Here is a 13,990-nt window from a genome sequence, read left to right as displayed (position 1 = left end):
CGCTCTTGGTACCCAGGCTGGAGTGCAATGGCGCGATCTCAGCTCACCACAACCTCCGTCTCCTGGGTTCAAGCAATTCTCCTGCCTCAGCCTCCTGAGTAGCTGGGACTACAGGCGCACGCCACCATGCCCAGCTAATTTTTGTATTTGTAGTAGAGACGGGGTTTCATCATGTTGACCAGGATGGTCTTGATCTCTTGACCTTGTGATCCACCCGTCTTGGCCTCCCGAAGTGCTGGGATTACAGGCGTTGAGCCACCGCGCCCGGCCCTGTTTTGATTGTTTTTTTAAATCTTACCTCTACTGGTAAAAAAGGCATCTTTCCCAAGCATCAATTTCATTATCTTCTATCATTTTCATGATTCTAGCTTGGCTTCCTACTACCTTTTCAATATGACTTACAATTTCTATTTATTGGTTAGGAGATTTTCTCTTTTTTTTGTCTTTTTTTTTTTTCTTTCTTATGGAGAATGGGGTCTCGTCATATTGCCCTGGCGGGCCTCAAACTCCTGGGCTCAAGCTATCTTCTTGTTTCTACCTCTCCAAGTGTTGGGATTATAGGCATGAGCCAGCACACCTGGCAGTTACGAGACTTTACAATCCTACAGTCAACTCCCAGCTATCTTTGCTTACGTCAAGGATTGAGCCTCCTCCTTGTGTCATACTCTGTGTAATCCCTAGAAGAAGACTCTGCACACAGGAAAGCTCATGCTCTTTACCCTAAGTTGAAAGCAATGAGTGATGCCTCCGTAGCCTGGCGGCACTGAGCCAGGTGAGAGATGTTCAAGGCAAGGTCATCATATAAGCAGCAGTTACACAGTCCAAAAACGAGACTGTGGGTGCAAAGCTGTGTCTCTCAGAAAACCAGATCTTAATTTGTGGAGAGAGATATATATTATCACAGAAGGATAGAGGCAGACTATAAGTTGATGGGGTCACTTTTCTTCAACAAAAAGGAAGTTTAAGCATAGGAGACCTCAGATCCCTGAAAGGGTAAGTATCCAAGCTGCTCAGGGATGAGATCTGGCCAGTGGGAGATTCTCCCAGAGAGACTCTGTATGTTTTTGCCACATTTCACTTACTTTTGAAAACCTGTGTGAACATGAAGAGAACTGCCTTATTTCCACATTAAAGTCTTCATCATTTGTGTCATCTTCTTCCTCCGTTTCCATATGATGATACTTCTCAGACCGAGCTGCAGTGAAATGTTTGGGAACAGGTCCAATTACTCAGATTTTCAGCTTTTAGATATTTTAATTATGAGTTTCTGTATCAAATCAACATTATGTTTAAGAACTCAGAGATATGAAAAGGTTCAAAAGCAAAGATAATTATTTATCGGGTAAAGGCCAAACAATGTTTTATGTCAGATAAAGCACATACTATCAAAATAACTTGTGTCATCCTCAGATTCCAGTTGGGGAATAAATTCTGCCTTCTGTCTCAGCAAACTGTTCCAGTCTAAAGAACGGAAGAACCGATGCTGTTTCACCTCATAGGCACCACCTGGAAGGGGACAGGTAGAGACAGAGAGGAAAGTGTTAAACTATCCCCACTAAGTAAAGGCAAACATCAGTTTTTAACAACAATTTTGAAAACGTATCAGCAGAGAAATACACGCATGAAAATCATACTTTTTCATTCTACAACCAAAGCCCCACAAATTTTTCTGTTAAATTATCAGTAGGAGATTTGATGTTGCTAACAGCAGTTGCTATGGCACTGTTTTTTTCTTTGTTAGTTTTTTTCCATGACTTCCTCCATTTTTCAAAGGTTAATGATGTGGCCACTTACAATCACATTATGCTGAACCTGGAGAGGTGGATAAATATTGGTCCACAGCAGACTCTCTCATTAAAAACCCAAAGAAATCATAACAAGGTACAACATGTGTTCACAGCAACATTTCCTCTGGAGGTAAAGTTAATATTGATATTTTTTTTCCTAAATATTATTTATAGAGATCACCATTCAATTTTATTAGATTGCTCATTAACATAGATAAGAATTAGATTCTGTGGATAGCAGATTCTTAGATAGGAAACTGACAAACCTGTTTTTTATAGACTTATAATGCCCCCCAAAATATCAATCACCATTTCAAAGTTTTAGGCTTCTTTTTGCCAAGTCAGCATGATAGTAAAATGTTTTCAATTCAGTTCATAATTTTAAAGAGTGATTTTAAAGGACAGGCCCATCAAAAATATTAACACTATGCCCTATATAAAAAGAAAAAGGTACATGTTATAATATCATAGCAGAAGAGTCAGACCCTCACCCTGCTACCAGCACATATATGGTAGAGGGAAATAACAAAGAACCAATCCTAAAAAAACTCTAGGAAGAGAGATTTCTGAGAAGCTGATACAGGGTCTAATCAGCCTCCCTGCCAAGAGATCTCTGCTAGGTGCAAGTAAATGCCTCTTTCTTGCAGTTGTCAACCAGGCCTCTCATCCTGTCCTCTGTGGGGTACAAAAAGAACAGGATGAGAAATGCCAAGTTGAATGCAAAATGGGCTGTGAATCTTGGTTGGGGGTTGCTGTCTGTGGATCAAAGATTGGATTCTGTCCTCATTGGACCACTCTAGCACAAGGCATAGTGTCAGCTCTAACTCTAAACTCAGCCAGGGCAAATTGGTGTTCTGAAAACGAGGGAATGGAGTGAAAACAGCAAAGCGAGGAAATTACTCAAAAAAGGGGGAAATGCATTCTTCTTTACAAAACATTTAATTGTAATCTTTACCCCAGATTATGCAGGTGGTTTCCACATTTCCAGCAAAATCCTGGAGTCTGAGGGTAAGCATGAGCAGCTATGACTGAGGACCAACTTGTGACATGTATTGTACTAGATGCTACAGGACAGGTGTCTTATTTCCTTTAATTATATCACCAAACATAATCACACCAAGTGGGCATTATCAGCACCTTTTGTGGATATGGAAATGAAGCATAAGCAATAAAGCACCATGGACCACGATCCCCCAGAGGGTAAAGATTCAAAGCTGAACCTAGGCCTGCCTAAAAACACCCAGGCCCAACCTCAGTACCACATATAAGGTGGAGGCATGCTTTAGCGGCACTAAACCACTCCATCATCTCTCTTGCATTGATTTGCAAACAGATTCAGAACCGCCAATACTGGGGAACTGAGCCTGACAGCCACCTCATGCGGCTGTTCTGCAGCATCTCTGCAGAGTCTCATTCCAGCCCACCATGCATCCTTGCTCTCACCTATTCCTAATCAATGTCCCTATACACAGTTGCCCATCTCATTTTCTTCTAGTGCTCTTTTTTTTTTTTTTTTTGAGACGGAATTTCACTCATGTTGATCCCAGGTTGGAGTGCAATGGTGAGATCTTGGTTCACTGCAACCTCTGCCTCCAGGGTTCATGCAATTCTCCTGTCTCAGCCTCTTGAGTAGCTGGGATTACAGGCATGCACCACCACACCCGGCTAATTTATTTTTAGTAGAGATGGGGTTTCTCCATGCTAGTCAGGCTGTTCTCAAACTCCGGACCTCAGGTGAACCGCCTGCCTCGGCCTCCCAAAGTGCTGGAATTACAGGCGTGAGCCACTGCACCTGGCCCTCTAGTGCTCTTTTACTTGGAGAAACAGAATATAAAAGCTAAGAGGGCTTAACTGTTTCCCTATCCAACACAGAGGTCATCAGCATGGGGTGGGTGTTGGATAGGGAAAGCCCTAGTTAGGGGCCCACAACACACATCTCTGGACTCCTAGTGTAGCGATGGTTCCACTGTACCACAATGACTATCACTTTAGCTGCTGCTCATGGGGCCACATCAACGGCCCAGCCCTGACATTTTGGGTTGCTAAATTTTACCAGAAAAGCAGTTTCTCTACGGCCAAGAGCTCAACCAGACTATAGCCAGAGTGTTAAGGGTTTTACCCCCTACCGCCTGCTACCCTCTGGGACCCAAGCTGGTGAGAGCCTTTGTTTCATCTCTGTAGGCAAGGACAAATGGGTCCTCCCCAAGCCCATGGTTGATCTAGTTCACATTTCTCACCCTTTGGCCTTTGTGCCTCACTTATCACAAGCTGGTATCAGTGGGTCCAGTTTCTTTTGCACTTAGGGAGAGATAAGGAAGAAAAGAAAGGAACAAATTGGAAATGACCTCTGGGCTAAGCTTTTGGTAAAATATGGGTGATAGCATCATGAGCTAAAAACAAATCACTCATGCAAATGATAGTTCTCATTGTAAGAATTTATCATGAAGGGAAGGGAAATATTATTCCTTGAGCTCCTGTTCAGTACTTAGTAAATGAACTATATACCTTCACGAACATTTTTGCATTTATGCCTCACAATAATCCTGTGAAACATATAAAATGCCCATTTCCATAGACTAGGAAACTGAGACTCAGAGCAATGAAGAAACTATTCAAGACATGGGTAGCAGTGACATCTGAGCAGCTCTGAAGTCCAATGAGTCAGGCTGCCACTCAATACTTGACAAGTTCAAAAGTATAGTTCCAGTAGGACAAGCTCCCAAATTGCAATTTATGCTTTGACACTAACACTTTCCCTTTTCTCTCCTTTCATGGAAGTTTCTTAAACATCCATTATGTTCTTCACACCCTTTTCTCAGCCTCTCTAATCTCTTGGGCAAATGTGCATTCGCACATTTTCACGGTGCATTATTTTGCCCACTAAATATGCATAAATACAAAACGCTGTCATTGGAGGCAGCATGGCAGGCCTGTGGGATTCTCAGCCTCAGTCTCCAGGCCCTACTGGGACCTGTCATGTTGGACTGGCCTGTTTGGCAAGCACTTGACAATTCTAAGAGCTTGAGTAGGGTCTTTTAAATGTCTCTTCTGGGTTTCTGTTAGGGGATTTGTTCTTCAAACTGTCAAACCCTAAAAAGACTGAAAGTAGCAGTCAACAAGAAAATGTGCAGAGAAGTAACTTGAAGCATATGATTTATAAACACAGATATGCTGAACATTATCACATCCTTGTCTAGTTAAATCAAGCACAACCAAGAATCCAAGTTTTCTTGGAAGAGTAAATAGAGGGCAGAATACAGGTTGAACATCCTTAGTCTGAAAATTTTATATCTGAAAGGCTCCAAAATCTGTAACTTTTTGAGCACCGATATGACACCACAAGTGGAAAATTCCACACCTAACTTCATGTAACAGGGGTTGAAACACATAGGATGAGGCCAGGCATGATGGCTCACACCTGTAACCTCAGCACTTTGGGAGGCCAAGATGGGTGGATCACTTGAGGCCAGGAGTTCAAGACCAACCTGGCCAACATGGCAAAATCCCCTCTACTAAAAATACAAAAATTAGCCAGGCATGGTAATATGAGCCTGTGGTCCCAGCTACTTGGGAGGCTTAGGCATCAGAAAACTCAGGAGGCAGAGGTTGCAGTGGGCCAAGATCATACCATTGCACTCTAGCCTGGGTGACAGAGCAAGACTCCATCTCAAAACAAACAAACCCCAACCAAACAATAAACACACACTATGGGCTTACTAAAGGACTACAGCAGTGTGCATTCATAACAGAATAGGAAATCATGTCAGTTTATGAACCTAGAAAAGAATTCTAAGATAAAACTGTTGTTAATGAGGCAGATGACTCTGGAGGAATTGTTTTAAAAAGCCATCCAGCAGGATGCCTGTTCTTCCCTAGAATAATTTCTTTTTATCCTTATAATAATCCTATGAAATAGCACTTCTAAAAGCTCCTTTTCAAAAATGAGGAGATGAGCAATGGAAAAAGAAGTAATCTTTTTCAAGATTTAAACTCAGGCTGACTGTGGAGTTTATGCCCTTAAGCTCAATTTATATTGCCTTTTCAGGTTAAAAGTCCACTCATCCACTGAAAAAGGTAAAAAGGCATAAGGTGCTCTAGTGAGAGGCTCAACTAAAACAAGTTTTCTAGTCAAGCCCCAATTTTAAGGCTTCTTGGATTCTCTAATGCAGGGTCTACAAAGCTTCTGTGTAAAGGGCAAAGTGGTAAACATTTTAGTCTTTGCAGGTCATATGTTCTGTCATGACTACCTAACTCTGCCCTTGTAGCATGGAAGCAGCCATACAATACCTAAATGAGTGGACATGGAGATGTTTCAGTAAAACTTTATTTACAATACCAGGCTGTGGGACAATCTGGCCGTAGCTTGCTGACCCTTGCTGTAACGCATTATCATAAACTCTAGTAGCACAGCATTCTATGCTTAGGTAAGAACAGAGCCCTCCAACAGGAGAATTGGTGGGTGAATGTGAAGAATAGTACACAATAAATATTTGGAGCTGTTTCAAATTTTTGTCTTGGAACAAATAGGGGAGAAAATGACTTCTTCAGTATTTTCTGGTATTTCTATTAAAATGGGGGTAGAATGAAACATCCCAGAGTAAACAACCCATCAAGCCAACACTTTTCTCTGATGAAAATTACGGATGCTGGCTAGACTATGTGCATTTATATTTAATATTTAGTCTCATCTACATAAATTCACATACTCAGGCAGACTGGGAGTCTATACTGGGATCGCTAAAGTCTGTCTATTCAGAATACAGAGAAGAAAAGGGAATAACATGCTGGCAGAACAGTCAGAAAAAATAATCAGCAAGAAAGAAATCTATCTCATTAATCCTGAAAGGCAGTGGTTTTTAATTCTCTTTCTTGGGTCATGGTGCTGATCACTGTGATGGGACAGCAAGGTTCAACCCCAGGCACTAATTTCTAGTAATTAGTTCAAGTACTGATAACCGATTTCAAAGCTTGTGGACAGCAACATGCTGGGTCAAATCCATATGGGGATGTGTATTTAAAGACAAAAACAAAAACAGCTCCACATATCAAATCCTCTGTTTCAAGTTATTTAAGATGCATGCTTTTCAGAACAGAAGAGTTACATGTGCCTTTGAGGTTTTCTTCCAGAAAAGTTTTATTTATTGAAACAAATTAAGTCTAATTTCTGCTTTGCCAAACACAAAAAGAACAAAAAGCAAAGACAACCAACTCTCTCAGTGTACTCAGTGTTTTGAATCAGAAAACAAAATCCAAAATATTATTGCTATAATGTGTTGCAGTCATGGTCTACATCAACTAACAGATGTTGCCTATCCAAAAGCAAAACAACAACAAAAGCTTCGGAGCACTCCATGTAGACATTAGTTCTTGCATATTAGCAAAATTAAAACACATGGGCTCTAACCTGTTCCCAGCCTCTCCAGGGGATTCTGCCTGAGGAGTAAGGTGATCAGATCCTGGGCATCAGGTGGGGGTGCCTCATCCTTCTCAGGCCAGTTGATCTCATCTAGAAGGAAGAAAAGTTGTTTATAAGCGTATTGTTTACAAGCTACTCCAGGTCCCAGCAGCATGGATATCACGTGGGAATTTGTCAGAAAGGCAGAGTTTCAGGCCCACTCCAGACCTACTAACTCAGAGTCTGCATTTCAACAAGATCTTCAGTTGATTCCTAAACACAGTCATGTTTGAGAAGCATTGTTTTATAAGACATAAGTAGCACAGACTTTTTACAAGGTAGGAAGAGAATATTTCAATGAGCCGATCTTTCGTTTGCTTTTTAAATGCATTTTTCTTTCCAAGAATTGGTTTCCAAAAGTTGCCTCTCTAGTTATTAAAAGAATTAAAATAATAGAAACTCTAAACATCTGCATTTCAGGTGGCTACCTATCTAGGGATTATCTCAGGGTAAGATAATTAATTTCCACAACTAAGAATTTAGCCACAGCCATATAATTCTTCAGCTCTAGGAAGCAAAAAGTAATTTTGTAAAAATAATTATTTCTAGGGAAAAAAAAAGGTGAAAATGCTAAGAAAGAAGAAGAAAAGGAAGAAAAAGAACAATAATAATAAGAAACAACAAAGAAATCATAGTAATGGAAGTATTTAAAATCTGTCATAAATATTAAGAATACATTCTCATTCTGAAGGAGTTTGCCTGAAGATAGGTGTGCATGCTTGTGTGTACGGAAATGCAATAAAAACATGAGTTATTTCTGTGTGTGCCTGCCTCTAGCTTCCTCTGCTGCAGTTTAAATCTGATTTGGAAAATAAAACATGAATATGCATCTGAGCCGTAAGGCATCAAGAACAAAGCCAGCATTTGCTGCTTGTGTTAATTAAACAGTTGATTCCCTTTGCCATTCAGGCCTTAGTATATCAGAAAACAGCCTAGTTATAAATCCATAAACAGCTCAGATATTGTATAAAGGGGTCACACACTGCAGGCAACTCACAAATCTGCTTTGTTAAAGTTTACAAATATGCCAGGCTTGCAAAGTCAGTGATAGGAAAGAATGCTGTGATAAGGAGCTCCTCATATGCAAAATGAATTTTTCCCCCACTTCCACTGCTGGACCCTGTAAACACAGTCCAAATAGACTGTAGATGGCTGATAAAGATGTCAGGGATGCCTGACAAACTTTCGGGAAAAGTGGCCTTTTTGATCTATGTTCCAGGAAAATTTATAAAATCAGCAGGTAGGGTAGTGATAGACCCTATTTAATTATCATTTAGTTTTGCCACAAGCCATATAACAATAGTTAGGGTCAGTTTGCAGGTTAATTTCTAAAAGTTATGAATTTTAAATGAAAGATCAACAGCTGTTATAGAAATAACATTGTGCCACAACAACTACCAATGAAATCATTAACAATCTGTGGATTCAATTTGCTTCTTTCCCATTCTCATTATTTATTATTTGGTAGACATTTGTTTTAGGGTTTATTACATTTTTGTTAATTTCTTCATTATGCCATTAGCCATTTTCCCCATTTATGTAAACGTTACCCACATTAACCTTTTCTTCCCTGGTGCAACTTTCCTATCATGGAAAGGAAGACTGGACGGCAATTAAATTGCCTATAAACCCCACACCAATTTCCTTTGCAGAAAAAGCACACAATAAAAAATGGTTTTGTTGCCAGTACGTTTCCAAATTCTATGTTAACAAAATTTCCTCAGATCAATTCTCAACAAAAATTGCTCTCTTGAGATGAAGAATGTTAGTTATATGCTTCAATGAATGAATTCTTTTAATTTGTTGGCTCAACTGTTTGATAAAGGTTAGCATTTTAGTAGTAAAAACTGTGACACTCAACAGATTTACATTAAATAGCTGCTTCCCAACAGTGACTTAAAGATAACTCCTGATGATATTTACCACTGATGACTTGTCCAAATAGCTCTTCTGGAGTATCCCCAAAGAACGGCACGCATCCAACCAGAAATTCATAGAGAATAATCCCCATGGCCCACCAGTCCACCGGCTTTCCATAACCCTGCCTCAGAATCACTTCTGGTGCAATGTATTCAGGTGTGCCACAGACCTAAAAGATAATTGCAATATTAGAATAATTGGAATATTAGACATGAATTAAAATGAGCAAGATGGCTAGTCACCAATTATTTTGCCCAGAATGCACCTGCTCAACCACATGCAACCACATGGACAAAGAACTTAAGAGCAAACAGCATAGTTACAAATCCATAAACAGCTCAGATATTGCATAAAGGGTCATACGCTGCAGACAACTCACAAATCTGTTTTGTTAAAGTTTACAAATATGCCTGGCAATAATTATAAGAAGGTATTTAAAATACCAAGGCAAAGAATTATTACCAAACATGGAAAGTTTACAGTTCTGCTCTAATGTTAAAATTGTATATAATGTTTATTTTCAAATTGAGAATTTGACCCTGTTTTGTAGTTTTACCTATTATACAATATTAAAACCATTTATAATCCTTATATTTAAAATAATAATGCATTTTTAAGTTTGTCATTGTCAGAGATCGTTTTAGTATCTATATGACCAAAATACATTCACACACAGGTTATTTCATAAAAGCAATGACAGTTGAGATGTGTTTACCTTAAGTAACTTTACAATGAACAGATTGTGGGCACATGGTAATGAGGCATGCTTAAAGGGAAATGGGCCGTGGCTTGGATTTAGCACCTGTGATGGTACAATGCATCATGAGTTTCACGAGTACTCTACTGAGACTCCTGAATTCCTTACAAAAACAGTTTTCCATTTGTCTTTCTCACATTCTCACTTGTGTACAATTAGATCGTTCATCTTGCTAATAGATCATAATGTTGGGGGAGGAATGTAGAGGGAGCACACAGTTCAAAGAGGCCCAGGGAGAAAAATGGGAATAATTTGCACTTTATTAAATGTAAGGTTTATACAGACATCTAAACCACCAGCATTAATGTGAAGATGGCCCACACAAGTTGATGCTGAACTTCACCAGCAATACCATACTTTGTATTTCTCAATAAACTAAATGGCACCCAAGCTTACCTGTTTATCCAGGAACTCTCGAGCATCCTTCTCAATATGACCCTCATAAAGATTGGTAGTCATGCTCATTAGTCCCACCTTAGATAATCCAAAATCTGTCAGCTTTATGTGCCCCATGGAGGTAACCAACAAGCTATGAGGCAGAAGGACATATAACACATTAATCACTTCATAAGCTGGTTATCTATTTTAGTTTCCCCTCTACCCCCATCCATTTCTAAGACTATTTAATAAATGGGCATCAAGCTTATTATAAAACCCAGCCCGGAAAGAGATGAAGTCACACAAAGATGTCAAATACTTGCATCTAGCAGCTGAGTGTAATTCACAAGGGAGGGCTAGAGACAAGGCATAGCTAATCTCTGTTGAAGCAGCCACATACAGCATCGTTTATAACACTTTGAAACTCTTAGAAAAATTCAAGTATGAAACTCTGATCCCTTTCCATTTTCATAAAAAGAAAATAAAAAAGAAAGGGCATACACCAGGAACTAAGTAACTTATTTGTTATTCAAACGAGACATAAGATAAAGAAAAACAGAAAAATATTATATTGTTTCAGATTTCAACTTCCAGCTCTAATTTAAATTTCTACTTATTAAGCACAAAACCTATATTTCCTACACATGCAAAGAATCTGCAACTGAATATATTTAAAACCTTTCATTTTAAGTGGAAAAATAAAATTTTGAAATAGTATATATAGTATTGTAGTAATTTGAAAAATAAAAGAATAGAGATTTTTTTTAAAAAACTACTGGATGGAAATATCTCAAAATTTTAATAGTTGTCTTTGGTAATATTGTGGATACTGTTTTTAGCTTTTTTTTTCCCCCTGAATTTTTCAAATATTCTGGAATGAACTTGAGTCAACTTTATCGTAAACGTTTCAGCACACTTAAAGTCTTTACATATTAATATGTAATGTTTTCAGAGGCATTCAAATTATTGGAGAAGGCATGAAATATTTAATAAATGGTGTCAAGATGAATAGCTAGTCATCTGGGGAAAAAAGTCTATCTCAAATCAGACACCAAAATGAATTTCACATAAATTAAACATTAATAAAAAATTAAATTGTGAGTAAAACAGAATGTAGTATCAAGCATTTCATCTTGGAGTAGGAAAGAGTAATCTAAGTATGACATCAAATAAAGAAACTATCCAGAAAACAACTAGTAGCATTCTATGAAGCTATTATCACATTTACATCATTTTTAAAACTTTAAAAAAATTAACCCTGGCTTTATCGTTATCTTTTTCTCTTGTTGCTGATAAGTTATTAATATAAGCATCGTTGGGGGTGAGGAGCTAGGGGAGGGATAGCATTAAGAGAAATACCTAATGTGGATGACAGGTTGATGGGTGCAGCAAGTCACCATGGCAATTGTATACCTATGTAACAAACCTGCACGTTCTGACCTTCTGCACATGTATTCCAGAACTTAAGGTATAATCATAAAAAAAATATATATACACATCATATCCTTTTTTCCATGAGTTTCCTGAACTTCACATAAGAATATCCTTTAAAGATTTACATAAAAATTACCATATACATTGTTAAAACAACTCATTTTGGACATTATGTATGGAAGAATTTTAAAATGTGCATTGCATTAAAAGAAAACATCTTTATAAACATACAAAAACTTTGTATTGGGCAAAAGAAGACATATATTTGATTTGTGTACATACTTGTCTGGTTTCAAATCCCTGTGTACGATTCCATAATTATGTAAATATTCCAAGGCCAAGACTGTCTCAGCAAAGTACATTCTGGCCATATCAACAGGGAGAGGACCCATGTTTTTCATTAAAGTAGCACAGTCTCCCCCTATAACACAGGAAAAAGAGTTAGCAGCTACAGCATCAAGGCTTAATGAAGACCATCAGTTTAGACTACAGAATTTCAAGGTGAAATCATCTCTACTCACAGCATATCATAGTCATAACTAGAGTCTGTGTGCTAACCTATCATGTTTCTAACTAAGCTATGGTATGGAGAAAATACAGATTTTTATTTAAGAAGTAGTATTCATAAGAGAGAAGGTTTGGCTCTGAAGTGAAACTGTACTTTGAAGAACTGCTAGCATAATTTTAGGATTATGGTAACAATTTAAAATATACCAGCATAAAACATGGATTCTAGAATCACACTACCTGAGTCCAAATTCTAGCTCTGCCTCTTACCAAGCTATTCTTGGTTCCTTCATCTGTAACATGAGGATGATAATAATGTCATCCTTGTTAGAATTCTCATGAGAAGAAAACGAGATAATCTATATAAAGAACTTAGGATATTGTCCAACACATATCACATATTAAATATGTGATAAATGTTAGTTATTGTTTTTGTTAAGATAACAACAACAGAGTTTAAAAAGGGCAAAATATTGGTGTGGTAGAAAGAACACTGGGTGAAAAAAAGGCAAGCTATGTTTTTGTCTTTTATCTACCACTCAATATCTAGTAAGTCTTCCTTTCTTGGACTTTATTTCACTCATCTATGAAATGGAAAGATTAAACTAAAAGGATATCTAATGTTTCTTTGAGTTTTACAGCTTTGGGATTCTGTTCAGTGACAACAGCTTAAGTTATTCATCTTAACTTTATGTCAACAAGTCATGGTCACTTGAACTCATAAACGTAATGTAAAACTGATAAAAATAAGATTACTGGGAGCATTGAAAAGGTAGACCACAAGCCTCTTAAAGAAAGAAAGAAAAAAGCTGCAAATCAGGAAGACTGGGTGCATTTTCTTGAATGCATCTCCTTTTCCCTTTTATTTCATACCATAGACTGAAAAGAATATATATTTAATTCTTTCTGTAAGAAGACTAATTGTGATGAGTACTTTTATATGTAATAAAAATAAGTAGAAAAAAAAATCCCATCACCTATATTCCAACTTTAATGACCAATTGAGAGGAGGTAGTTAGGATTAAAAACTATTAAAAAAGATAAACAACCTTTTTCCAGAGAGCACTAATTTTCCCTTTGTTACAGTAGAGCAGGCACTTTACAAGCAATTATCAGAAGATAATGACTGGGAATGCAGCCATCTCATTGCCTGGCTTCAGTTCCTAGGTGGATACAGCCATTATGTGGCACAAATACAGAAAGCTTCAACAACACAAATGGGCAAGGGATTTCTGGGTACAGGTGTCGTGTTCTCTGTGCCCAGTACTGATATACCTTCCACATACTCCATGACCATGCAAAGGTGGCGCCTTGTTTCAAAGGAGCAATACATGCTGACAACAAAGGGGTTTTCTGCGAAAGTCAGGATATCTCGTTCCACAAAGGCCTGCTGGATCTGGTTTCGAAGGATGAGGTTCTGTTTATTAATCTTCTTCATGGCAAACCTCTGCCGGGATTCTTTATGCCGAACAAAGTAGACTGCCCTGAAAAGGAGCACAAGTATTGAGGTTGGCAGGAACAGAGAAAGTAAGGATGTTTTTGGGATACAGTAAACCATGTAAATCAACTCTTTAAAAGTTCCCATGGCAGGTGGAATTTAGCTCACACAAGCTGGCAGCTACAAACATCCCATCCCAGGCTAAGCTCCTTTGGCTAGATTGATTTTTTTTTCAAATTCTTTCAATTAAAGGTCAAGGGTCATATTCAGGCATCACAGCATCACATTCATCTTCACTGGTAAAGAAAGGAAAT

General features: G+C 38.2%; 1 protein-coding gene across 11 annotated transcripts in view; it reads right to left on the bottom strand.

Annotated features, from left to right (window-relative positions):
• Positions 1 to 13,990, bottom strand: part of LOC108292769 (microtubule-associated serine/threonine-protein kinase 4) — a 347,164-nt gene that overhangs the window by 26,994 nt on the left and 306,180 nt on the right. For all 11 annotated transcript variants that reach the window (XM_037733236.1, XM_037733235.1, XM_017513848.2 and 8 more), the window contains 7 exons: positions 13,514 to 13,722; positions 12,014 to 12,152; positions 10,316 to 10,448; positions 9,166 to 9,331; positions 7,192 to 7,293; positions 1,384 to 1,506; positions 1,083 to 1,195 (listed from right to left, as the gene is read on the bottom strand). In XM_037733236.1, the coding sequence (XP_037589164.1) occupies positions 1,083 to 1,195; positions 1,384 to 1,506; positions 7,192 to 7,293; positions 9,166 to 9,331; positions 10,316 to 10,448; positions 12,014 to 12,152; positions 13,514 to 13,722 (985 nt within the window). The remainder of the gene's footprint in view (positions 1 to 1,082; positions 1,196 to 1,383; positions 1,507 to 7,191; positions 7,294 to 9,165; positions 9,332 to 10,315; positions 10,449 to 12,013; positions 12,153 to 13,513; positions 13,723 to 13,990) is intronic.

Source organism: Cebus imitator, unplaced genomic scaffold (genome assembly GCF_001604975.1).
Source record: "Cebus imitator isolate Cc_AM_T3 unplaced genomic scaffold, Cebus_imitator-1.0 Scaffold506, whole genome shotgun sequence".
Lineage (NCBI taxonomy): Eukaryota > Metazoa > Chordata > Mammalia > Primates > Cebidae > Cebus > Cebus imitator.
This window is presented reverse-complemented; position numbering and strand designations above follow the sequence as displayed.